The sequence below is a fragment of the Uloborus diversus genome, chromosome 2, assembly GCF_026930045.1.
Source record: "Uloborus diversus isolate 005 chromosome 2, Udiv.v.3.1, whole genome shotgun sequence".
Classification (NCBI taxonomy): domain Eukaryota; kingdom Metazoa; phylum Arthropoda; class Arachnida; order Araneae; family Uloboridae; genus Uloborus; species Uloborus diversus.
In genome coordinates, this window is record NC_072732.1 from 61775633 (window position 1) to 61802054 (window position 26422).

At 31.0% G+C, this 26422-nt stretch overlaps 2 protein-coding genes across 2 annotated transcripts in view; one reads left to right on the top strand and one right to left on the bottom strand.

Moving 5' to 3' along the window:
• LOC129235186 (E3 SUMO-protein ligase RanBP2-like) overlaps window positions 1-7961 on the bottom strand; it is a 115297-nt gene extending 107336 nt beyond the window's left edge. Inside the window, exons 1-3 of the mRNA XM_054868881.1 lie at window positions 7715-7961; window positions 1957-2024; window positions 218-331 (exon numbers count right to left, since the gene is read on the bottom strand). Coding sequence (XP_054724856.1) covers window positions 218-331; window positions 1957-2024; window positions 7715-7786 — 254 coding nt within the window. The 5' untranslated portion in view covers window positions 7787-7961. The remainder of the gene's footprint in view (window positions 1-217; window positions 332-1956; window positions 2025-7714) is intronic.
• A 316-nt stretch (window positions 7962-8277) lies between these two features.
• Window positions 8278-26422, top strand: part of LOC129217077 (cilia- and flagella-associated protein 52-like) — a 76962-nt gene continuing 58817 nt past the window's right edge. The window contains exons 1-3 of the mRNA XM_054851326.1: window positions 8278-8405; window positions 11913-12115; window positions 21350-21486. Of these exons, the coding sequence (XP_054707301.1) occupies window positions 8348-8405; window positions 11913-12115; window positions 21350-21486 (398 nt within the window). The 5' untranslated portion in view covers window positions 8278-8347. The remainder of the gene's footprint in view (window positions 8406-11912; window positions 12116-21349; window positions 21487-26422) is intronic.

Here is a 26422-nt window from a genome sequence, read left to right on the forward strand (position 1 = left end):
GTTCCCAGAGAACGAGTTGGATGGTGTGTTTGTTCTGTATATGTTATAGAACGTGCTTTGAATGCCTCAGTGCTACTAGGATAATAGCTTACTTTTTAAGAAGTACAGCAAATTGTAAAAATAAAGATCAGCAGCAGAAAATGACGAAGTATGTAACAATACTTTTTAAACTTGAAGAAAAAATAAAAGAAATTTTATGCAAGGAGAAAATTTTTACCTTTTATAGGATTGCAAAGCATTTTCAAGATCATTTGTTGCTTCATAAATTTGAGCCATTAGTTTATGAGAAGCAGCATGATGATCACGTACACTCAAAAATCCGGTCAAGTATCTGAAATATGAAAAGATTACATTTTAAAATTTAGTTTTCAAACCTATAATTCAGCTGCTTAAAAGTAGCAAAATTCCGACTAGGGATTATTTTTTTGGGCAGGGGAAGGGGTTGAAAAAACATCTTTTGAATTGAAAAAACATCTTTTCAATTGAAAAGATTTTATGGTTTTAAAAGAAGTTCACAAAGTTTTAATAAAAAATATTCTTTTAATTACCAATGCTTTTGCATTATATAAAACAGGGTGCATTGATTTAAGTTAGCTTGATTTTATCAGAATTTAAATCATTTAAAATCACTTTTTTTAGAATGGTGTTTAATGTTTTAATGGGTGTATTTTTGTTCCTAAAAAACATTATGTCCTGCAAGTGGATATTTCTTTCTAAAAACTATAAGAAAGGTAATGAAACGGGGTCCATTCACTGTCAATACTCCATTCATTTCAGATTTTTCCATATGATCATTTTGTAATCACCTTCTTATATCGACTTTGTCCTTGTGTATGTAAAATTTCACTTCTTTCTGATAACTCCTTCTTAGTGCATCGATTTTTTTGTCATAGAGTGTATTGTTTTATCAATTCTTCATTTACCCCTGTCTAGTTATGGATAGCAAATAACAGCTCAATCAATGAGTCAATATGAAACCCATACAATTTTTTAAAAATCATTTAGGTCAAGTCAATCAAGGATGAAGAAACACTTAACTTTAACTGAAGTCCATCATTATAGTAGATACAAGGGGAAAGACAGCCGAGCTGGATGACATTCAACATGCCATAAACAAGTTTACTCATTTAAGCATCAAAGAAGAAAAATATCTCAATGAAAAGTAGGAAATTAGGTCAAATTTCCATTTGGCCAAATATTACAAAAAAAGGTGGTAACATGTAACTATGATGTGATACAGAGGTTTCCAACTTTGGGGCAATTGCCCCCAAAGAAATAAAGTAGGATTTTCCAAGGAGTAAAATAAGTACCAGGATTGGGTGACTCGACTTATAATGTGCATTGAAAAAAAGCAACTATTAAGAAAATTGTTATAACCAGGGACCACGCTAAGGATTTCAAATTGTTAGCCAGTAAATTAGGAGCCAAATTTAAAAAGCATTAACTAAATTTCAGAAGTCTTAGCTAAAGACCAATTTTAACATCATTTTTCTACAGAAATATTTAATCAGCGAACAAAGTATAATTTTATAGAATATTAAATGCAAGCACTTACACTTTAAAGATGCTGCATATACTAAAAATAAATTATGACACTTATTAACCGGAATTTTTTTCGCCCTTTGGAATTATGTATAATCTTTTGAGGATCAGGGAAATTTTTTTTCTGTGGAAATTTCAAAGAATTTTCTGTTTGTCATTTAATTTGGAAAATCAGAATTTTTTCCGACAAATTTAACATTTTATTGCATTTGGCGCTGCAGTGAAGAATGCTTAGCATGGTCTATGAAAACTACCACTATCATAACACTTTATTTTTCCTTACCCTCATTATCTTTTTGATACTTTGACAGTAATTAGATTCAAATTAGTATCAAAAAGAAAATTTTATCATGTTATTAAGATAATTTAAGAAGATTAATAAAAGAACGAATTAAAATAAATAGTTATACTTACTTTCTTGCATTATCATAATCTTTAACTTGAAAATACAACCGAGCAAAGGTATAGCCACGTAAATTTTTCTTAAAAGAAAAAATATGTTAGATTCAGATTTTTACAACCATAAAAAGTTGAATCAATAAAATTTCTTTTAAAATAACATAATATTTTGCTAACTTAGTATAAAATCTAAGTCTTCATTTTATTCAAACTAACTCAAACAATTTATTATTCAGTTATAATAAAAGATCAATACAGAAAATTACAAAACTACAAACATCAAATTGAGAAAAAGAAACATTCATTAGGTCAACGATAAAATATGTTTTCCCTAAAATATAATTTTTTGACTAAGCAATCTAGGATGGAGGTTCCTTTCATGCACATGCTATGATTGCGGGGATACAGTCAATTTGGTATAACTCGAAGTTTTTATCAAGTCTGTCCTATCCCTCTATCTTTAATTCCATGCTAATTTATTCTCAATATCTCTAAGTTAACTTCCTTTAACTCGAAGTTTTTTCAAAGATCACTCAAAATTTATTTCGGAAGAACGGAAAAAAAAAGAAAGAAAGAAACAAGTGACTATGAGAGAAAAATTTATTGTTTTCTTTAGTTTTTAGGAATAAAGTGAAATGTATTAATTATATTGTGTGTACTCAATTATAAGCTAACTATTTAAGTTTATTTTTTTAATTTTTCTGTAGCATGGAAAAAGATGTCATTTTCGGTTGCAAGCTTTTGGATTTTATATGCATTTCGACAATTTTTCAGTCGACTATTGCAAATAAATACACATAGTGATCGGGTAAATACCCAGTGGGTGGGTAAATATTTTTTGGGTATTTACCCGGGTATTTGCCCAAGGCCTGGGTAAATACCCAAATACTGGGTATTTTACAAAAAATGCAAAAAAGTGAATGGGATTTTTTTTTAAATCTAAATATGAAATAATTGGTAAAACTGATATATACATATGTATTACACAGTTTATAATATTTTTTATTGGAAGACTTGATGAAATCATGAAAGAAACATATCGTGAACCAAAGAACCTTTCTTTTCAATGTCATAATTGGAGAAGTATAAGCAATTCATTATGAACTTCAGGATTTCAAAATCACAATCTAGGTTAGTCATATCCAAAATGAAAAAAAAAGGAAGCATGAGGGATGTTTGGAAGAATAAACTGAGAAGTTATTAAGACTATGGTGTTATTTATTTTATTGATATTTAAGTGATAACATGGAAAATATAGAAACAGTTTTCACATTAATAAGCAAAAAAAAAAAAAAGCAAAATATTCTTTTCTGTTGCCTTGCTCATTTGCATTTGCTCCCCTGTATGGTGGGAAGGTAAATATTTTTTTGGGTATTTATCCCAAGACAGGGTAAATCCCCCTAGTAATTGCGCATTTTGCAAAAAAAAATTAGGTAGTATTAAAAGGTGACTATTTTCTATTTTAAACATTAACCCTTAAATAAAAGATTAAAAATTTTAAATGTTTATGTATAGTGATGTAAAATACCCGGGTATATATTTTTAGGGGTAAATACCCAGGGTACATACCCGGGCAAATACCCAAAATGGGTAAATACCCGGGTATTTATTTCAAAAATTTATATTCAACTAAAATACTTTTCTGTATGTATTCCATTATGTATATATACAACCATATACAAAACAATAAATTTTTACCCAAAAATTGTATTTTGATCACATATTTAAAGAATTATTGTGAGATACAGCTTAGCAATCTAATATGATATTCACATTAAATGTGTTGGATATGCCTAATCAATGTTGATAGCCAAATTTCAGATATAAAAAGCCATTCTACAAAAAGTAAAAAGCTTAACTGGTTACAAAAAAAAGCAAACATCAATTTTTTAAGGTCCTAGTCTTTTATAACCCAGTAATATGTCCCTGCATGACATCAAAATGTAACGAAATGTCGCTCAATTTATTATTACTATTTATTTACCTATATCTTATGCAGAAATTTCCTCCACACTTAGTTCAATTGTTCAGGTGTATTCTGTATCACACACACACACACATAAAATACATAAACATTTAAAATTTTTAATCTTTTATTTTAGGGTTTATATTTAAAAAAGAAAATAGACACCTTTTAATACTACCTAAAAAATTTTCCAAAATGCAAAATTACTAGGGGATTTACCCTGCCTTTGGATAAATACCCAAAAAAATATTTACCTCCCCACCCTACAGGGGAGCAAATGCAAATGAGCAAGGCAACAGAATAGAATTTTTTTTTTTTTTTTTTTGCTTATTAATGTGAAAACTGTTTCTATATTTTCCATGTTATTACTTAAATATCAATAAAATAAATAACACCAGTCTTAATAACTTCTCAGTTTATTCTTCCAAACATCCCTCATGCTTCCTTTTTTTTTCATTTTGGATATGACTAACCTAGATTATGATTTTGAAATCCTGAAGTTCATAATGAATTGCTTATACTTCTCCAATTATGACATTGAATAGAAAGATTCTTTGGTTCACAATATGTTTCTTTCATGATTTCATCAAGTCTTTGAATAAAAAAATATTATAAACTGTGTAATACATATGTATATATCATTTTTACCAATTATTTCATATTTAAATTTAAAAAAAAAATCCCATTCACTTTTTTGCATTTTTTTTAAAATACCCAGTTTTTGGGTATTTTACCCAGGCCTTGGGTAAATACCCAAAAAATATTTACCTACCCGCTGGGTATTTACCCGATCCACATCACTATATTTATCCAAGAACATTCTTCATCACACTTATTTTTACCTGCTTCACGTATCAACTAGTTACTCACGCAGAACATTAATGCGAATTCCGTAGCATAATATTCCACATAATGCGAAATGCAAATTCCATAAAGTTAATCAAAGCTAAATCAACGCTGTTTGATAAAAACCAGGGCTGTGGAGTCGGAGTCGAAGAGTCGGAGTGATTTTGGAATAAAGGAGTCGGAGTCGTTAGAAAACATGCCGACTCTGACTCCGGGCTTCTTTTTTTCTTTCCTTTTCATTGACTCTCCTTGCATTTTTAAAAAATTGATTACCGATTGGTTCGATTACATGTATAAAAAGATACTAATGAGAAAATAACTGCCATTATGGCAATCAGCTAGCTTGAATGCTTACCGAACTTTCTGTAGCCGTCCCCTAGTTTGCTTGCTTTTTAACTTAACTAATAGCAACTGTCAGCAAACGGTTTTGTTGAATAACATTTTCAAGTAATCACTTTCAAATAAAAATAGAAATATAGTGTTTTGTTCTATCTCAGTTTAAAATAGTAAAAGAAACGTAACAATTTAGTAAGTCGACGCCCGTAGCTAAGGTTGAAACGTTTAAGTGTAATCGGCAAATTCAAAGAAGTTCTGGCTAGAAAGCACGAATCCAAAAGATTCGATGAAATAATCTAATGTTTTTTTTCTTTATTAAGACTATTTCTGTAAACTTGGTTTTCACTAAAAAGTATGGAACAAAATAAGAGTAAATGATTTCTTGATTACAACACTCAAGAATTGCAGTTAATTTTAAAATTTTCATATTTAGGTTAATTCTAAAGCAGCCAATAAAATTTAAATTAAAAATTTAGCGAAGAAGAAATATAGGTATAGTAAAAGCTATTCGTACAAATTTGTATACCGCCGCGTTTTGTGTAAAATTAGCTCCTAACGTATATGTGCCCTATATTTTCGTTGAAATTTTATTGATGAAATATAATTTAAAATATATTCGCGAAAATTTTCAGAATTAAAGTATTTATATTTTTTATAAACTCTGAAATTAACTTTGGGTGTCATCTACCAGATGGATGTCACCCGGGACAAACCACTCCCTCTCAAGAACTTGTATTTAGAAAAAAAGTTTTTTTCTCTCTCAAGCTACAGCTTTCAAAAATTGAAAGCACACGATTTGATCAATATATATTTGTTAAACATTAAAGGGGGGCAAATTACAGATAATCATTTTCAAAATTTTTAAAAGGGGTTTTTTAGTCATCTCACTTTTAACTCGTAACTATTGGAAAGTTTGATTTTTAAATTGAATTTATAACGTTGTATGACGTCTTGGGTTTACAATAAAAAACAAAATGCGAAATTTTCATAAAAAGGAAATAATATTTCAATCTCTGTTAAGAGGTTTTCCCCCTTCCCTTGAATGGAGAGAGGGAGTTGAAAAAATACAATTAAAAAAATTTAAAAAAATCCGGAGTCGGAGTTGGAGTCGGAGTCGGGCGTTTCAAAATCCAGGAGTCGGAGTCGGGGTCGGAGTCAGCCATTTTCCTTCCGACTCCGCAGCCCTGATAAAAACAATGTAACTACTATTTCTTGTCATGAATCTCAATATGAAAAAAATTCTTTTTTCTCGAGGTTTTTTCTTTCCCCGGGTTTTTCCCAAAGAATTCCCCTCAAAACTCAAAATGGGGAAATTTCCCCCAATCTGGCAACACTGCAAACAAGCATTATATTTATTTGGCAGTAGCAATTATTTATCACTTGCAAGAGCATCACAAGAGTGCGATTTTTTTTTCTTTGCAAAATTAGCAAATTTTGTAAAAGGTGATCCCTCCAATTTGACTTTCAAGAAGGTTCCAAAAATTATCGGTTTTATACACAGAAATATGCGTTATTTTGCTTTCAGATTTGCTCTTTCAATAAACAACTTGTGAAAGATCCGTTCTTGTTTATCAGAATTTTGTGAAGGGTCCGTTTCGGTTGATTGGGATTTTGAGAAAGGTCTGTTTTGGTTGATCGGATTTTTGTGAAGTTTCCGTTAACGGACCCAAATATCCTCTTGCCAGACCCCTGTACTTAAACATAAAACTTTTTAAAACAAAAAATCTCTTTGTAGGCTAGGAAATTATAATTCAGAATAGTTAATTACTTTTGACAATGAGTACTTAAAAAAAAGGGGGTGACCCATATTTACCCCATAATTGTCCCGATCCAGAATAATTCCTGGTCACTCATTTAATTTAAATAAAATAAATAATGTAATTTTAGCTTAAGGGATTATTTGAATAATTTCTAAATTGTGTAAGGTTACTCCAAATTAAATCATTTTATCTTTTATACTTAAGAAAATAATAAGATGTTATGGTATTTTGACCCATAATTGCCCTGTCTGACCCTGAATTCGGTCTTCGAAACTTTTAATGGCATTGAGCTGTCACTTAATACTCTTCAAATAGTTTAAAATTTTGCAAGACAGTTATTTACATCAAATGTCACAATAATACATTACGTGAGTTGAAATTTCAAAAAAAAAAAATTCCCCAGAAACTTTGGGAGTCTATGGCACACCCACAGAAAAAACGTTGGTAAAATTACTGGATAAACGAGTTTTAAAAGAAAATTTCAGTTTTGAACTAAAACAATATCAATATTCAACATAAAATCATAAATCATTCAAGCAAAATGTTGAAATTTGGAAAAAAAAATATGCGACTTCAGTAGGGGTACAAGAATATTTTGCCGGAATGAATTGGTACTTGCAGTGGGGAATATAGTACCCAGATCTGAATTGGGGATTAATAATTCTGAATTGGGGATAGACTAAGTACAACCTAGCTGCTACTGGTCATCCCTTTAGTACTTGGTAACATAATGATCGCACTGCGTAATTTAGTGAAACCGTATTTACAATCAAAATCAACTCATAATATATAAAAACTAAAATAAATGCATCTTTTATAGCGCAAAATTTCAACGAATTTAATTCACCTTAAGAGCAATACTTACTTCATTTTCATTGTCTATCTTACTTAAGACATCCGAAACATGCCGCTCAACATCCTTTTTGCTCTTAAACATATTGAATTATGACACCATAAACTACTTCAAATTGCATAAATAATAGTGTGAAATAAGCACTTTCTGTGTGAAAGAAACAATTTGTAAACATGTAAACTGTTTAGCAATATTTAAGATATTATAACTTTCAATTTCATGTTTTTCTCTGGATTATTCGTTAGCATTTTTAACGTAGATAGAAAATTACGTAGAGTACTCATTCAGATGTTCAACGAGGAAACTTAACTCGACCGTTTAGTTACGAAAAATTCCGTAGTTTAATTTCATGAATTGAAATACTAGCCCTTTTAATTTATTAAGGTAAAATAATGATGATAAATGATAAAATATAATTCATGTTTTTTTATAACTTGATTCCACGATTGGTTATACTTTTCTAAAAACAATAATTTATTACCAAAGAAGATCATATTTGAAAATCCTGTTTAGAATGTGTTGTCATGGTAACCATGGAGATCTTGAGCTAGTAAAACTCGGGCTAAATTTAAATATTTTTATACTATGCGCTGAAAACTGCTTTTGTAAGATTTTCTCTCAGCGAAATATATCTCTTCATCAAAGATGAGTGGAGACAATTCAATGCCTCACCTGAAATTAATGTCAACCATTGCTTTTGAGGGTATTTATTTCCATGTACAATTTACATTGCTGTGTCTTGGTTACTGTTGCTCATTTTGTGTATCATAAGCTTGTTAACTGAAATGTTGCAATGAGCATTGAAGTTTCTAATCCGCCAAAATTCCTGAAAAAAAAAAAAAAAAAAAAAACCCTCAATCATTCTTTGTTGTGTTTCTTCCAAAGCACTTCTATTCATCCTCTTTGAAAAGAAAATCGTCCCCATTGTGCAGGAATTTTTCAGCAATGATAGGTCCACGACCACGAAAAACTTTACTTGCAGATTTTCCTTCAGTGGAACATGGGTTACCAGAGAAAAAACTGCATATACATACGATTAGCTTAAATCAAAGAAACTCATTGGAAATTCCATTCATTTGCAGTAGTTTGTCAGATTTTTGTTTTGTACGCTCAATAACATTTATCTGAATGGGGATCATGAGCATGAGTCTGTAAACCATCTTTTGCAATTGTAAAGATATCTGTATAATCAGTTTTTGTTTATATGGTTCGCAAGCTTTTAAAAAACCTTGAAAATTCTTTTCAAGTTCTTAAAAACCTTGAAACTTGTTAAAATGTATCTTTAACCTTAATCTTAAATGTCCTTGAATTATGTGATTTAATTTTTAAAAAAAGGTATAGGATTTTAAAAAAAACTTGTGTAAAGAAAAATTTTCCCGCCATTTTCAGTTCTTCTATTTTATTTGAATGCTTCAAAAATCAGATTTTTTTTAAATTAATTTCAGAAACATCCAATTTTGTTTTAAAAAATCAGCCTTAAACTTAGTGCAGGGAAGAATTGACTCGAAAAAATGTCCCATGCGTAACGCTAAGTTTTTCATTTTTTTCCAGCTAACCAAAGCCTTCAAAAAATAATGCTGTTGGGGAATAATACATGTTTTAATATTCTATCAAAGCATAACAGTTAATCCCATATTTAATTAATAGTTACTTGAATAAAATAAAAAACTTAGCGTTACGAACGGGACATTTTTCCGAGAATCGCCTCATTTGAGATTTCCACTTAACTTAATTTTCAGTTGATAACTCAATAAATTGAAGCCTTTTTTCTTTCAGCCGGAAGCTTGCCAACATCACGTTTGTATTTGGTTGAGGAATAAGTTCATAGGATTTTTATCATAGACTTTTATTTAAAGAAAATCATTAGTAAAAGCAATCAATTAATCGATTATGTACGCGCCGTTGCTGTTTACAACCTTCTCTCAACCTTCTTACAACCAATGTCTTTCTTAAGAAAGACATTAATGTATTGGAAAGGGTTCAAAGGCGAGCTACAAGGCTAATAAATGAACTTTCTCACTTAGACTATGATTCCAGGCTTAGAAGGCTAAAAATGTAGTCTTGAGCAAAGAAGAGACCGAGGGGACATGATTCAGTTGTTTAAATTTATTAAAATGAAAGTTGTTATGTGGCTGAAGTTTAGCACTGTAAACAGGACAAGGGGTCATTGTTTTAAGCTATTTAAATCTCAGGCTAACATGGATGTTAGGAAAAATTATTATTTTAGCAGGGTAGTGGAACCTTGGAACAGTTTACCAGAAGAGGTGGTAATGAGCAAGGGAGTAGATAGTTTTAAGAGGGCCACTGATCTTCACTGGGGATTGTAAATTGACTAGGAACCAGTCTAGCTGGGCCCAGAGCCTGTTGCTGGTCGTCACTTTTGTAAAAAATTTTAATAGGGTCAGGCAGGGCAATTATGGGTCAAAAAAGCATAACGTCTTAATATTTTCTTAAGTATGAAAACAAAAATGATTTAATTTGGCATGGAGTAAGCTTAAATAATTTAGAAATTATTCAAATAATCCCCCTTTACCTGAAATTGTATTATTATTTATTTTATTTAAGTTAAATGATAGACTAAGAATTATTCCGGATTGGGGCTATTATGGGTCACACATGGGGTAAATTTGAGTCGCCACCTTTTTTTAAGGTACTCAATGTCAAAAGTAATTAACTATTCTGAATTATCATTTCCTAGCCCACAAAGAGATTTTTGTTGATAAAAAGTTTTATATTAAAGAAATAACACATTATAATTGAAATAATTTGATGTTAGTCTTACTAGTCATCTATACCATTGATTATTGCTCTTTGCTCTAATCCAACGATTCCATTAAAAAATTTCTTAAATATTTGTATGCTAACCTCATCAATCATGTTTCTGTCAATTGCATGGTTTTTTCTTTTGAATTTCAATTAACTAGACTGAAAAAATGCACTTATTTCATATTACTTCCAAAAATCTCTTGCTTGTACAAACTAAAATTTCGGACACCTTGTTCCAGAAAATTCATTTTTGCTTTTTCCTTATCTAAAATTTAAATTACTTTCCCATTGTAAAATATTTCACTATCATCATACACAACAAAGTATATCAGGTGTTAAAGTACAGAATGTATTCGTTTGTAACCTCACTATCTTTTAATATTTTTAAAACACTAATGTTTTTGCAATTGTGTTATTACAAATCCTTCTCTCTTTTTCTGGTTCTCATAAACAATTCCAAAATAAGCTTATTTTGCATTTCAAACTTCTATATCAGCATGAGTTACTTTTTTTTTTTTTTTGCAAGCAAGCAAGGTTTTTCTTGATGACTGCATTTGTGCATTTGATTTCTCTTTGCTTCTTTTTCTCTTGCACTTACAAGATACAAGAGAGATTTCTCATAACTGTCGAATTTGTCTCTTTATTTGGTACTCCAGGGATTCATATTAATTTGTTGCTTATTTTGGTATTTGATGTATAATATATTTGCATCATGCTGACATAGTTTATCATCAAAGCTAGAATTGGTTTGCTAATCAAAAGGCATGATACTTCAGCAGCAATTGAAAATGATATATCATCCAACTTTGCACTTCAAGCATTAGAATTTCTTTCTGAGAGAGAGTTTGGCACAGAAAAGGTTAAGTTGAATTTCATACTAATATTGTTTATGCAGAAACAATATTAAATAGAAAAAATATGTAAAACATCTGAAATATCAGAAAATATACTGACCCAGAATTACTCCGGTGATCCAGAATTACCCCACTAAATTGGGGTATAAATCAGTATACTTTTAATACTACTTTTTTGTAAAAAGAAGAAAAAATGTATGTAGGTATGAAAAGCTTAGACAATTTGCTTTTAAAAAACAACACCAACAAAATTGTTCCTTCAAAAGTATTTCTTTGACACGAATCTTGAAAAAAATTGCGATTTTCCGAAACAATCTTTATTGAAGATGTTTTTATAGAAGCGTGAAAACTTTTTTCCTTCTTATTTACTTCACTGTTGCATTGATTTTCACCTTGATATAGGAAAATAGAATGTATAAGGATGACTTAGCATAATTTAGTTTTATTGTAAGAACATTTTTTAACAGTAAAAAGCTGGTGACCATTATTTATCCCGGAAAGAGAGTGACCTATAATTCCCCCGTATGACCATGCTCCTTGAAAAAGATTTTAATTTTTGTGTATGAACCTTGGTTTATTATACCTTGTAGGTAAACTCAGGAATGGCTTAGTTTTCCACAAAGATAAAAAACATATTGCTTTTGCTGCCGGCCAGACTGTGATGTTGAAAGACATTGTAAATACCAACAAAGAACATCAGTTATGTGGACATTCTAATTCAGTGTCTTGCATCTCCATATCTAAAGATGGTACTCTCATTGCATCAGGACAGGAAAATTTCATGGGTTTTCAGGTATTCTTTTTTTTTTTTTTTTAAACACATATTTGGAATAAGCTTTGGTGCTACCTTTAAATTTCAGAAATGTTGTGTCCAATATAAATACAGTAGAAGACCATTCTAACGCACATCTTGGGACCAGAGTTTTTGCATTATACAGGTTTTGGCATTATATAAGTCATTTCACAAATTTTTAAACTAATATTCAAAATATATCTATATATTAGCACTTTAAAATGAGTTTTATCTGTAGTGAGTATTAAAGCACTAATTATACAATGAGTCATTCACAAAAAAATATATGTTTCTTTATTACAAGAAAGCATTGGCGTAATCTGGGAGGGGCATAGGGGGGCAACTGCCCCCCTACTTTTTTGAGCCATGGGCAGAGCTATTATTTTGCCCCCCTAGTTTTTAAGCAACGATTTTTTTAAAAAAATTGTTTGTCAAATGAGCTATACGTTGTTTTCAGACGATAGAAAATGTAATTCGTATTATAACCGAGGCAATTATCAGGAGTATGCAACAATCATATCCTTGTATTCAGTCACCATTAGTAATTTAAACCTATAATTTATCCGTTTTTTAATTGTTCCACAGCGGCGCTATCAGTGTATCAAAATGATGATGAGCCCCGCTCGTTAACATAATGAAATCATCTTGAACTTGCTTATTTAATTGAATGCAATTTAATGTGTAAAAAACTTAAATGGCGATCATTATATCACAATAATATATAAGTCATAGTAAAAATTAGGCGTATTGTATGTTATAAATAATGCACGTGATAATGAAAAATGGCATTAAAAAAGTAACTGTTCGCAACTAAGAAAATTGCTTTTTTTTTTTAAATCAAACCCTTTACTCGATGCATCTCACCGACAATTTAAAGACTAATCTCGTATAAGCCATGGGCGCCTATATGCAAAATTGTAAGGGGGGGGGGCTCAAATATTTTAATCATGGTTTAGCAGAATATTTTCCCCATGGAAACCGATTTCAGGACAGATTAGAATCATCAAAATTTGACATTTTTAATAAATTATTCATTAATGGCTGGAGAAGAAATGTTTTTACATTTTTGCAAAAAAAAAAAAAAAAGCATTAAAAGCAAGGAAGTTCTAATTTCTAAGGGGGGCTAGAGCCCCCCTTGCCCCCCTATATGGGTGCCCTTAGTATAAGCTACTTAATTCGAGTTCGGACACTCTTCGAACCAATATCTTCCGGTTGATCGTGAGTAAAATAATACTGTGTAAGAGTGACTAATAACGAACTATTGCGAACTAGTTCAGAAAAAAAAAAACTAAAATAAACTCCTTTTCAACTTTTCTTCATCATTGAGTATTTTGTGCTGCTATCCAGAGGTCGAAGGAAGGACAAACAAGTTTTTCCTATCTTAACTTGAACAATGTTAAATGATTGACAAGGGGATGGGGTAGTCCGGTTTCTTCATGCTTCGAAAAGGGGTTTGGAAGCACACGTGGCGCGTTCAGCAAGAATCGATTGAAATTCTTACTACTCCTACTCAGAACGCTTTGTTTAGCAGATAAATTTAAACAATCAAAAGGAATTAAGTGTTCGAGACTTCTGACGAGGTAAATTATTTTATAATTTGATTACTGATTCATGAATTACATGTTTCGACTGAAATTCAGCAAAATGGTATAAAAACACAAAAAGATATTCCTATTCCATGCAAGGAAGACCTGTTTTTAGGGGGATTTTATTTCTTTCTTGAGAAGCGCAGGAGGTGGGGGGGGGGGGGAGATGACTTAATGGCTCCTCAAAATATTAACAGTAGTAAATAAAAATTGATTTTAAAATTGTTTCTTGAAATTTAACGTTATCGCAATCAAGGATTAATTTCCGGTGACTTATTTCTTACTTCTAAAAGTAATAGTTTTGTAGATATTTCAGCCCATCTTTTCAGATTTTTTATTCTTGTTTAGTATGTTACAAGATAAATAGCCTTAATGGACAGTAATATTTTAAAAGTTATAAACCAAAACCTGAAACAATTATCAAACGATAAATTATCTATATGCAGTCCGTGAGAAATATACACAGCTGTCATATTAAATAAAATATTCTGTTACAAATTGCAATGTTAAAAAAAAAAAAAATGTAAAGAAATTGCTTAATCGAAAGTAGGTTATATAAGTAAAAAGACCTATTTCAATATATATTTGGCATAAGAAATTGCACAATTGGATATGTTTTGAAGAATAATCATTCAAAATGGGGTTGTTTGCTTCACTCAAAAGTATTACTTTTAGTCACTGAAATTTATTGAATAAGCAAAATAATAATAATAATAATAATAATAATAACAACATAGAGCGATAATAAACTTTCATTTTCTCAACGCTTCATTTTTAATTAATTTTTTAAAATGTCCGATTTTTAAAATAAGGCGTGGTCTTATTTTAAACAGCGTCACAAATGATGTCCTGTGGCGCATCTTCACTGGTGCACTGAATTGTTACGCTTGCTGTCTACCGCGTTTCCAGGTTATGATAATTCAGCAGCGAGTTAAATATTTTGATCTGCAACCATCATCAACTATATCGTTGCCAGTACATGTGGGCAAAGATGCGAATCAAAGATTGCGCTCTGTGCTAATGGTATCAGTGAATGGCATTTCATCATTTGTGATATCATGTGCGGAAGCGTAAACAATGAAATTGCACCGTTTAAAACAATTGTTTAAAAATATTAAACTTTGTCAATTTAATAAAAAATGGTTAAATCTTATGTTTTTAAGCATGCTCTTTCAGAAAAAAAGTACTTCTAAAATTTTGGAAACGATCCTACTACCGTATCTAAGCGATTAAAGTTATATTTAAAAAACTAATTAAGTTAAAAACTGCATCTAATCTGAAAGAAATTGCAGAAAAAAATAAAGAGAGGAATGTAAAAAGAAGGGGTCAGATGAGGTTTAGCTTCTGCAAAAATAATTAGATCAATGAATAGTTTAAAAAACTAATCCTCGTAATTAACTATTACAAAGACTGGCACATATGAATTTTATGTGCATCACAAAGTTATTTTCCGCATTCTTATACTGAAGAATATGTTCTGTCAAAAAAGTGGATGCAGGAGAACATTAGAAAAAATTCTGTAAAGGATACTTTTTTTGTTTAATGGATAGAAAATGAAATACTTGCCAGAATACTTGTTTTTTTTTTTTCAAAATAAAGATATGAATTAAAAATTGTGCCAAAAATAATCTAATGTTTCGAGAGTATCAAATTTATAAATTGATCTCAAAATATATGCCTGTATTTGGAGTAATACCAAATTGTAGTTGACCATTAAGTAGGGGAAGAGTGAGTACAGTGAGACACGAGAATTCGATTGCATATTTTATTATTAAAAAATACCGAAATAAATTTCTTTCAAATGGTGCAATATTTGTCACTGTAATAAATATTATAAAAGTGGATCTAGAAAAATCTACAAATTCACAAAGCGAGAGAGAAAAAAAATAATAAACGAAATGCAATTTTGTCTCACTGTTCTCCCAGAAAGTGGGAACATATGTTTTGAATTATCGAACTTTCAAAGACCATAAATTTAAATGTAAAAATATGGATGATTGTTGTCCTTTGATTCTAGTATGAGCTATTGTATTTTGAAAGGTAAATTTCATGTCGCCTTGACACACAGTAATACATCTACTGCGTATTTGCTTGAGACTGAGATAGAGTGATTTAGATGATTCTGGATTAGTAAATCAGCTTAAAGTTTCATCTTGTGATGTAGTATTTGAAAATAATGGAATACTTTCACTCTAGCCTTTGAGCAATACTAGTTCAATAGCTTCTTTCTTGTCTGTTTCCGAAAATTTCCAAAATACCTACTATCTACCTTCCTTTTTTCAAGGCATGTGGAAATTTTGAGATGTAAATAAATATTATTTAGCACATTGAAATAAAACAATAAAAAAATATTTAAATAGAATAAGAACAAAAAGAAATATTTATCTGATATTATATAGCTAAAGGGCATAATTCCATTAATCATTCTCATTTTGTTGACGCAGGGCGTTCAATCATGTTTTATTATTATTTGCATCAACAGGCTAGTTGTAAGTAAATTTAATTCATTGTATAATTTCTATACATTTAATGTAAAAATGCCATGGGAGCAGTGAGCAATGAATTAATGGGCCATTCCACGGAAAACGGTAATTTTGTCCCGCACGTGACACTACATATATTTCATTAAAAAAATAATTTAAAAGGATGATGAACAAAATTTTGTTGCTTAAGAAATCACAAACGCATGTGTGACTTCTCAAGCCAAAACTTTCTTCAAAAATTATTTCTTTTTTATGAAATATAGGAACCGGCACGTGCGGGATAAAATGACCATTTTTAATGGAATGGGCACATACATATTTTTTTTCAATGGTTTGAATAATTATTTCTAAACTAATGATGTATGTTTCCTTTACGTTGGAACCATAACTTTCAAAATCTACAATTTGTTTTGTCATTACTGCATTAATAGAGCAAAAATATTCGCTTATTAATGAACAAGCTACCAGAGGTTGACTTTGACGTACATGACGCATGTAAATAAATTTTATTTTAAATAACAAAATTGTTTAATAAAATTACAATTGTGTCAGGAGTATCTTTGTATCAAATGTAATGATTAAAAAAATGCTTATCCCTGTTTCCTTAAAATATTGAGAGATATGACGAAATGTTAATGAAATTTAAGCGTATTTTTGTCCCGCATGTGACGTGGAATGGCCCTAATGGTGTCTCACTGTTCTTCATTGCAAAATATAAACTCAATAATTGTCATTCTCAGACTTAACAACATAATTTTACAGCTAAAATGAACGTTAGTTAATAGGCTAATGTAAGATTAATAACACTGGTCTGTAAAGTTTATCTAAAATTATTTAGAAATATCGCAATAGACAATGGAGATAGGTTGAAACTATGATGACATAGTTATTTTTTTTACATGATACTTGAAAGCAACTTTTTTCTCTAATATATCGACACAGTATATCGACTTGACTTTTAAAAAGTTTTACCAGGCTGGAAATATCCAAACAGAAAATATATTTCGGTTGCCGCAATGTTCTCCCTGTCACAAAACTGTACCCACTTCTCCCCTATATGTATTTTTACATACTGTATGAAATTGAAAAAGCATTATAAATGCAGATAAAAAGGCTTATTCATCTGGACTAATTTTATCTATTACTTCATTCTATAATTGGTTTTCAATAATACAAAGGTGGTTATGCAAAGAAATCTTTGTTATGACAGTATCTCATATTGTTTGATGACTGAAATGTATTTGAAATGCTCCTGAAGCTTTTATTTGGAACAATTTTTAAGCCTATATTGTAAAAAAAAAAAAAACGTTATTATTATTTATTTATTTATTTATTTATTTATTTATTTTTTTTTTTTGAAAAATATAATTTTTAAGAAACACTTTAAGTATTAATATTAAATACAGCTAAAAGCAAATTCTAATTCCTGACAAGGATTAAAATACTTCTTTTACCTTGGTGGTACACATAATCATCAACATCTACTCTTGCATCGCTTTTCTTCCCTTTTTTTTCATAGTACAGGCATCTGTTTTTACTTTATTACGCATTTATTTAACCTCTTTAGCCGAGTAGTTTCGTTTTGTTTTTATTACATATTAAAAAAGTGCTCGATTTTTAATGTTCTTTCGGGGAAAAAACAAAGAGTTTATGAAATAACAAAAACATTAGTCTTAGCAGTTAGTCTCCCTAACTACTAAAAAAATTTCTTATCATTTACACAACAGGTAAAAGCTCTTTTTTTTTACTGCAGCTTCTTCTATGCTGCAAGAATGCCTAAAAGGAAGCAAACAATATTAAACTGGTTCATTCCGACAAAAGAACCAAGAATTTGTCCCCAAAGCAGCAAAGTTTCTCATTCTGAAGTTTCAGCGAACTCGACTGAAAACGCACAAGATTTTAATGATCCAGAAGATAATTGTTCATCAGGATGTTCTTCATCAACTCCCGTTTCTGACGATTTACGTAGTGAAACGGATGAAGTAATAGAGGAACGTGATTCGGCCAGAGGGAAACAATCGACCACAGAACCAAGAATTTGCCCTCAAAACAGTCAAGTTTCTCATTGTGAGTTTCCAGCGAAATCAACTGAAAATTCGCAAGATTCTGATGATCCAGCACAGAATTGTTCACCAGGATGTTCTTTATCAACTCCTGTTTCCAGCGATTTACGTAGTAAAATGGATGAAGTAATAGACGAACGTGATCCGGGCAGAGGAAAACAATACGCCCAACAGTTTCTTAAAACAGGACCATTTCAACCGAAAAATATCGCATTTCCACAAAAAAATGGAAGGAAATTCAGACAAGACTGGTATGAGCAATATAAATGGTTAGAATACAGTCCTTCGAGGGATGCTGCATTTTGTTTCAACTGTAGAGCATTTCCTAGTGGTCAAATTGGTGATACATTTATTTCTAATGGATTTAAAAATTGGAAAAAGGCTTCAGAGAAATTTAAGGATCATAACAATTGCAATTCGCACAAAGAAGCTTGTGCAAAGGTTAATGGCTTCAAATCCACTCAAAAGTTTGGAAATATTGCCAGCAAAGTTGATAAACATCACGACAAAATTGTTTCAGAAAACAGAGAGTATATAAAATGCTTATTGGAATCCATTTTATTCTGTGCACGTCAGGGCATAGGTTTAAGAGGCCACAGAGAAGATGAAGAGTCATCTAATAGAGGAAATTTTCAAGAGCTCTTAAAATTAAGAGCAAAAGATAATGAAATAATATCTAGATATTATATCGATAAAGAAAAATCATTTTCATATGTATCTCCGGAATATCAGAACATATTTTTAGCGCACATGGGGGAAAATGTTCTGCAAAGTTTATTGAAAGAAATAAAATTGGCCGAAATTTATAGCATAATTGTTGATGAAACTCAAGACTTGGGCCGACATGAACAAGTTTCAATTGTTCTGCGCTATGTGGACAATGAATTAATACCACATGAAGTTTTTACAGGTTTTCGTAGAACCCAGAAGGCCGACGCAGAATCACTCGCTAATTTAATAAAAGAAACATTAAGATCATTCGGGTTAAGATTGGAAGACATGAGAGCCCAATGTTATGATGGAGCAGCGGTTATGCGAGGATCATATAATGGTGTGCAAAGCAAGCTGCGAAATGAAAATGAACTTGCTATTTATGTTCACTGCTATGCACATATATTAAATTTGTGTGTTGTAGATTTGAGCAAACAAGTGGTCAGTGTTCGAAACACATTTGGAATATTGAGTTCTTTGCACAAGTTTATACACGCATCGGCTAAACGCTATGGAATTTTCGAAACACTCGTAGGAAATAGAAAAGCAGGTAGTACTACGACATTAAAACCGTTATCGGATACTCGTTGGAGCTGTAGGGCTGAAGCTCTCCGCTCGGTGTCAGAAAATATGAATGAAATTATTGAAACATTAACGGAAATTGTGCAAAATGATCCGAAATCTGGGTCTGATGCAAATGCCCTATTACATTCGATTGAGAATTTCGAATTTGTTTTCTGTTTGGGCTTACTAACAAAAATATTCACTTATGTGAATATTTTGTCTAAATATTTACAGTCGCCACAAATAAATTACAACAATGTTATAAAAATGGTCCAGGAAACGAAAACCGTCTTACGAAATCTTAGAACAGATGAAGAGTTCGAAAACTTGTGGAAAACCACTTCCAATCTTTCCGAAGTTATGGGGTTTAATCTGCCTAACCCTCTTAGACAGAAGCGTGTACCACAGAAGTTAGGAGGAGGAGATCAACAGTCTTCAAATACTCCGAAAGACCACTTTAGGATTGATAATTATTTTAAAGTTTTGGACATAGTTATTAATGACATGGAAAGCAGATTCAAAGAAAATGACATTGACATCCTTGTGGCATTTTCGGATGTTTTAACAGAAAATGAACCTAAAAATCAAAGTTTAGAACTGGTTTCTAATTTGTACGGTTTAAATTTAGAAGAAATTCGAGCTGAAGTTAAAATATTTAATCGTTTATTTAAAAGCTCAGCTGAAACGGATAACTTTGAAAACAGAGTTAAATACATAAAGCAAAACGATATAAAAAATGGATTTAATAATCTTTATCTTTTGTATAAAACTTTTTTATGCATCCCAACAAACTCTGCATCGTGTGAAAGAAGCTTTTCCTCCTTAAAAAGACTAAAAACATATCTGCGCTGCACAACTGGACAGGAGAGACTATCAGACTTGGCGTTATTGAACATCGAAAGAGACATACCAGTAGATACAAATGCTGTCATTGATGCATTTGCTGCAAAGGCGGAGATCAGAGGAAGGCGCCTTACCCTTCATTAGTGGCTGGTTAAATCTGTGTTGTTTGGATGTATGTGCGGATTACTATCTGTAGCTCTTTGTTCTGTTAAAACTGAATAACATACATTGCATTAAAATGTATTGTGATTTTTTAATTTTTTAATTTATTTCTTAAAAAAGTACATTTTTACATTGTTTTCATTTGATGGCAGAATATGAATTAAAAAAATTCTTTAAAAAAAGTTTGCCCCCCCACTTTACATGGCCAAGTTACGCCTATGCAAGAAAGTAAAATATCCTGCACTTCTGCTAGCTTCATGGTTTGCATAACAGCTGCATTTTCAAGAACCATCTGGTACTTTCATTTTACTGTGAATGCTAATTTTCATTTAAAAGCTTTGAATTAAGATGAAAAACTGATTCAAAATTTAATTTTTCTAACAATTTTTATGTTTGCAAGGCAAAACAGGAATTTGTTAAACTTCAAAACTTATTGTTTACTTCTGAAAAGTTGTGCGGATTACAGAGAATTGCGTTATACAGGTTGGCGTTATAAAGGTATTCTACTGTATGATACTGATAGAATTTAAAATAAGTTTTTATCTTGTGCATAAAAGTTCTGCCTTTCATTTTTATTTCTTATTTTTTCTATTACTGAGTACTGTATACTAAATCCCAAGAATAATGTTAGCCCAATTGTACATTTTGCTCTCAATTGGGCCTGTGCCTCCACTTATAAGACTTTGTATTGAAGCATAAGCTAGTATAATATGTATTTTGATTTTACTCAATATAGCTATAATCTTTCTAAGATTTAATAGTTTTAAATTAAAAAGGAAGCTTAGAAAAAAAAAACTTTTTTTAATTGTTATATTTCAACAGGCTGAAGTAATCATTTGGAATGTACAAGAAAAGAAAAGACATAGCTCTCATTCCATACATCGTGTCAAAGTAGAAGCTGTAGGATTCACATGTGATTCAAAGTATGTAGTGTCATTAGGAGGACAAGATTGTGGCAGGTATTTATTTAAAATGCACTCTTTATATTACTTCAAAGGTTTCGAATTAATTGGGACAAAGATATTTTTTCGGGGACTTACAACTTGCTTCCCAATTAGCTCCAGTGGACTCACTAAGTAATTCTGTTTGTTTTATGTCATCTAGATGTGAGTTTTGACTGCTTGAAACTAGTCTAGATGAGAAATTGGGAATATTGAAAAATTCTTCAGTTTGTTTCTGTGAGAGGAGAAAGTAATATTTTACATTCTTTCATTTGCAGTGTACAAAGTAAGAATGCAATGGCTAGATAGTTAGAGGAGAACAACGTAAAAGATGATCGGACTCAGAGGCACAAATCCATGGGGGTAAAAAAATATTTCCTGTGGCTGGTATTGCAGGGATGTGCCAGCTGCGCCAAACTACGCCAATCGCCAATCCTGAGCCAAACTGCTCCTAAAGACCGCCAAATGGATAACCTTGCGCCAAAACTGCAATTTTGAGTTTAAAATTGCAATTCCTTTAGCATATTTGGCAGAATATCATCAAGTTTATGCATTTGGAGCTTGTTTTTATGATTTTTTGGGCTTAGTCCAGATTTTTTGCACATTTCAAAATCCAATTGCATCTGCTTTTGAAAAACTCTATCATTTTAATTTTTCATGTGATTCTATTCCTTTGACTAAAAAAATTTTGCACTGATCATTATTTTCAACCTTTGTGATGTTTTGTTTTCAGTATATGAGGACTTGTAAATTCGCCTTCTTGCCACACCCACTCGAAAATGTCAATCCAGTTGCATCCATATTTATTTAAGCGAATGCCGTCTGTAAAAATTAATATTGTTCACCAGTTTTTAATCTTGGGTTTCTTAACATTTTAGGACAGAAAATTGATCTGTTGTTATGGTTGGTGACAGTTAAGATAGCAAAAATCTGGGAATTATGATGCTCTGGTAATGAATATGCAGGCATTTCAAGTTTCTCAGATTCAGGCATTTTTTCCATATTCTTAGTCTGTCTTAAAAATTTTTATTTCTTTTTCTTTTTTCAAATTTTTCATATTTTTTTCACGTGTATGTGTGATCATTTCTCAAAATCATTTTTTTTTTCATTGTACTTTCTTTATTAATTTTGTGATTAAATATCAAACTGTTAAAAATGAAAGTTTTTAATGTTGCCTTTGCTTGATCTTCAGATTTGTTAATCAAGTAGTTCAGTATATAAATATATATGCCAAAAAAAATAATAATAATAAATAATAATAGCATTAATAATAAGGCCAAATATAAGTGAATAACTTAAATACAAAAAAAAAGTAGAAAAAAAAACTAATAGTTTTTATAAAACTCACTTGTAACTTGTTGAGGTAAAGTTTTTAAATTGAACCATTCTTACTTATAACTTGTTGAGGTAAGTTTTTAAATTTAACCATTATTTTGTGCTTTTTTTTGAAAGCCTTTTTGAATATGTTACATAAAGGCAAACAAATTTTAAAAATAGGTATCAAAGCACTCTAACTTAAATGTGCACTAAAGCAGTGATGTATTAAGCAAAGTAAATATGAACTAAATTTAAATCAAAAGAAGTGTAACAAAAAGTAGAGCAGGACAGGACTTGTCTTTTGTGAAAAGTATTAGACAAAAAAAAAAAGTAATTAAGAGAACTTCAATTTGTAGTTGTAGTTAATGGTGTTTTTGCATCCTTAATCTCCGTTTTTATTATTTTATAATGTCACACGTGTTTCTGTGTATGAAATATACATAGTTGCTCTAAATTGATGCAAAATTTGCAACTTTACTGCTCCAGGTGCTCCAAATTTGCAATTTTACTGCTCCAGACTGAACCAAATTTGCAATTGTACTTCTCCAGACTGCTCCAAATTCACCGTTTTACTGCTCCAAACTCATCATTTTCCTGCTCCCAAGATTGCTCCAAAAGCGAGTTTTGGTCGTCACATCCCTGGCATTGGAAAACTGATATTTTGGCAACTTCTCTTCTAACCAAAAGTGAGAGGTCTTATCTGTAATCTCGAGCAATGAATATCAATAGGCAATAAATCCCTCATAAAGTATTGATTTGTTCTTGTAGGGCTAATAATGCTGTTTCAGAGTAAAAACTGATCCTGTTTTGGAGTTTTTTATTTTCTCCTTCACATTTGCCCTCTCTTCGAGGAGGAAATTGTTCAGTTACAATGCATTTCTTCAGCTACCTGGAGAAGCTTGATTTTCTGATATCAATCATAGAAGTAGTATTTTTTACTGCTATAGATGCATGACTTTAAATACGATTATCTTCGCTATCTTTCTAGGAGCTATATCCCTTTTTAGCATACTAAAATACACTAATGCAAAATGTAACTTCATTTTATCACAGAAAGAATCTAAAGAATTGTTCACTATTCATTATTTCTCATCTAAGCCACTTCTAAGCAATCAAAACTGACATCCAGATTGCAATAAGACAGATACAACAGCTTAGAGGGACCTGCTAGAGCTAGCTGGCAATCAACTTGAAAATCTGCAAAAAAAGCTTTGTCCCAATTAATTCGTGCACTACACTGTAGTAAATACAGAGCTTATGTTGTAAATTATATTCTAAACACTCACTATATTACCTTGCATCAGTCGCCACCCTTAAAAATTGAGGATTCACCAGGCTTTCAAATGCCTTTTCCTGGCCCTTTCGAGCATGCCGGAAAAAAACGGGGAGAGATAAATATGTTTAATTTATAATAATAAACATATTTTTCATTTATAAAAAGTAGGGGAGAGGAGGGAGGAATGGGACAGTGGGAGGAGTGGGACAGCTAAAATTATGGCAAAATAAATCACTTTATTTTATTGTCAGTTTGACCACTAGTGTGCCTGTTTATAGCTTCTTTTTGTTTCATACTTGCAGTTTAACCAGCAGGTAGTTTCAGTTAATAGTTGGAAAAAGTTAAATTTCTCACCTTCAAAGTAAGTTTCTAATCTATTTTTAGTTTTATTTCTTTATGTAATTTGTAAAACTAACATAATATATTATCATTGTAATCTTAAGTATATAATGTATGCTTATCTGCAATTTAAATAAGCCTAGAACCAGAATGGTTTATGTGACAAGTTATTTTTTTAGAAGCAATGTGTTTAGGGAGGAATGGGACACTCCGAAGAGGGAGGAATGCGACATGCCCCATAAATATGTCCCTTCTGTAAATGGTCTGTTCAAATATTACGTAAGCATGTTTTTATCAATTTTTGCATGTTCAAGCATGTTTTTATCAAAACCTGGAATATATCCATTTAACAGCGAGCCATTTGGAGATGAAGAGTTTTTGACATCGTATGTTACAGACCATCCCTTGCCGGTAAATAATGATAATAACAGTAGTTGTCTTCCTTCACCATCTAACCCACCTGACAATCCTGTTAATATCGTTGTTAGCATGCCATCCTCATCTCATATTTTGTCGCTTAGTCCTGCAGACATACCGCCATTTCCCAAAGCAGAACCCAGGAATCCTCTGAAGAAAAATAAAGGAAAGAAAGGACGCAAACAAAGATATTGACAGATACCCCAGAAAAGATAGAAATTGAAGAAGCAGAAGCTACCAGACTAGAAAAAAAAAGCATCAACTAACACCTGTATGCAAAAAAACTAAAAGTTTAAAAAAAATTCAGTTTAAAGATAAATCCAGTGATAGTGAAGGGTCAATTTCTTTACACGACACTTCAGATGAAGAAATATTTTATCCTCATATGCATGATGAGGTGGAAATAGCAAAAGAGATTGACTGGATGGAGGACAAACCAAACATAGGAGAAAATGAATTTGTGCTTGTCAAATTCCTTACCAAACGGTAAATTGTTTACTATGTTGTAAGGGTGGAGAGCATTTATGATACTAAAAGCTACAATGCAAAAATTTATGAGAAAGGACATGAAAGGAAATTTTAATTTTCCTCAACAGGATGACTGTAGCATTATAGATAAAACAGATATTATCATGAAATTACCGCCAACACAATTTGTTGGTGGGACCAGTAGAGCACAGTCTTGTTTTCTTTTAATGTGGACCTTTCTAATTATGGACATTCGCTAATTTTTCTGTAATTTTCAAATGTGTCCCACTCCTCCCATACTCATGTCCCACTCCTCCCACCCAGGAGGGAGGAATGGGACAAAATTCCTGAAATTTGTAATTAGTCAAGTGTGAAAATAATAAAATGTTTAAACATTGTGTATATTTTTAAAATGTAGTTATAATATGCAAGTTTATTGTGTGACCTTTTGCATTTATGAATAAGTAGATGATTATGAAAAAGAATCATTTATGTGAAAAGTGTCCCAATCCTCCTTCCTCTCCCCTTCATATTTTTTTGTATTATCTTATTAATATTAATAAATGGTTTAATTTAATTAAAATATTAATTGAATGCATTATTTTTATTTTTCTGTTTAAAAAATTCTAATTGAATACAACTAATTTTATTTTAAAAATTATAATTAAAATGAAGCAAACATTTGTAGTACCAAAATTAAAGTATTTTACAATTACATTAATTATTCAATATAGCCATTTAATGACTTCAAATGAATTTACATCTTCAAGAAGAATTTTAAGAAATTTGTAAATAATATATAAATGAATCAATTACTATGTGTGCTGTTTCACTCATTTTAATGATATGTAATGAATGACCTACATTAATAATTAACACATATCAAATTTGAGTTGCTTATTTTTAAAGTATTTGTATTTTTGAATAAATTTTTTTCTGCAAAATGAATCTCAAATTATCTAGCATACATGGCAGCTGATTCGAATTTCCTGGCATGTGCTTGTTAACCTCATATATTTCCAGCATGCCTGCTGATGCAGGGTAATACAGTATAATCTTTTATAGAATTTCCTCTTGCCCTTCATTGTTCAAAAACGAATGACCATCACCAAATGTTGTATTGGAAAATCATTTAGA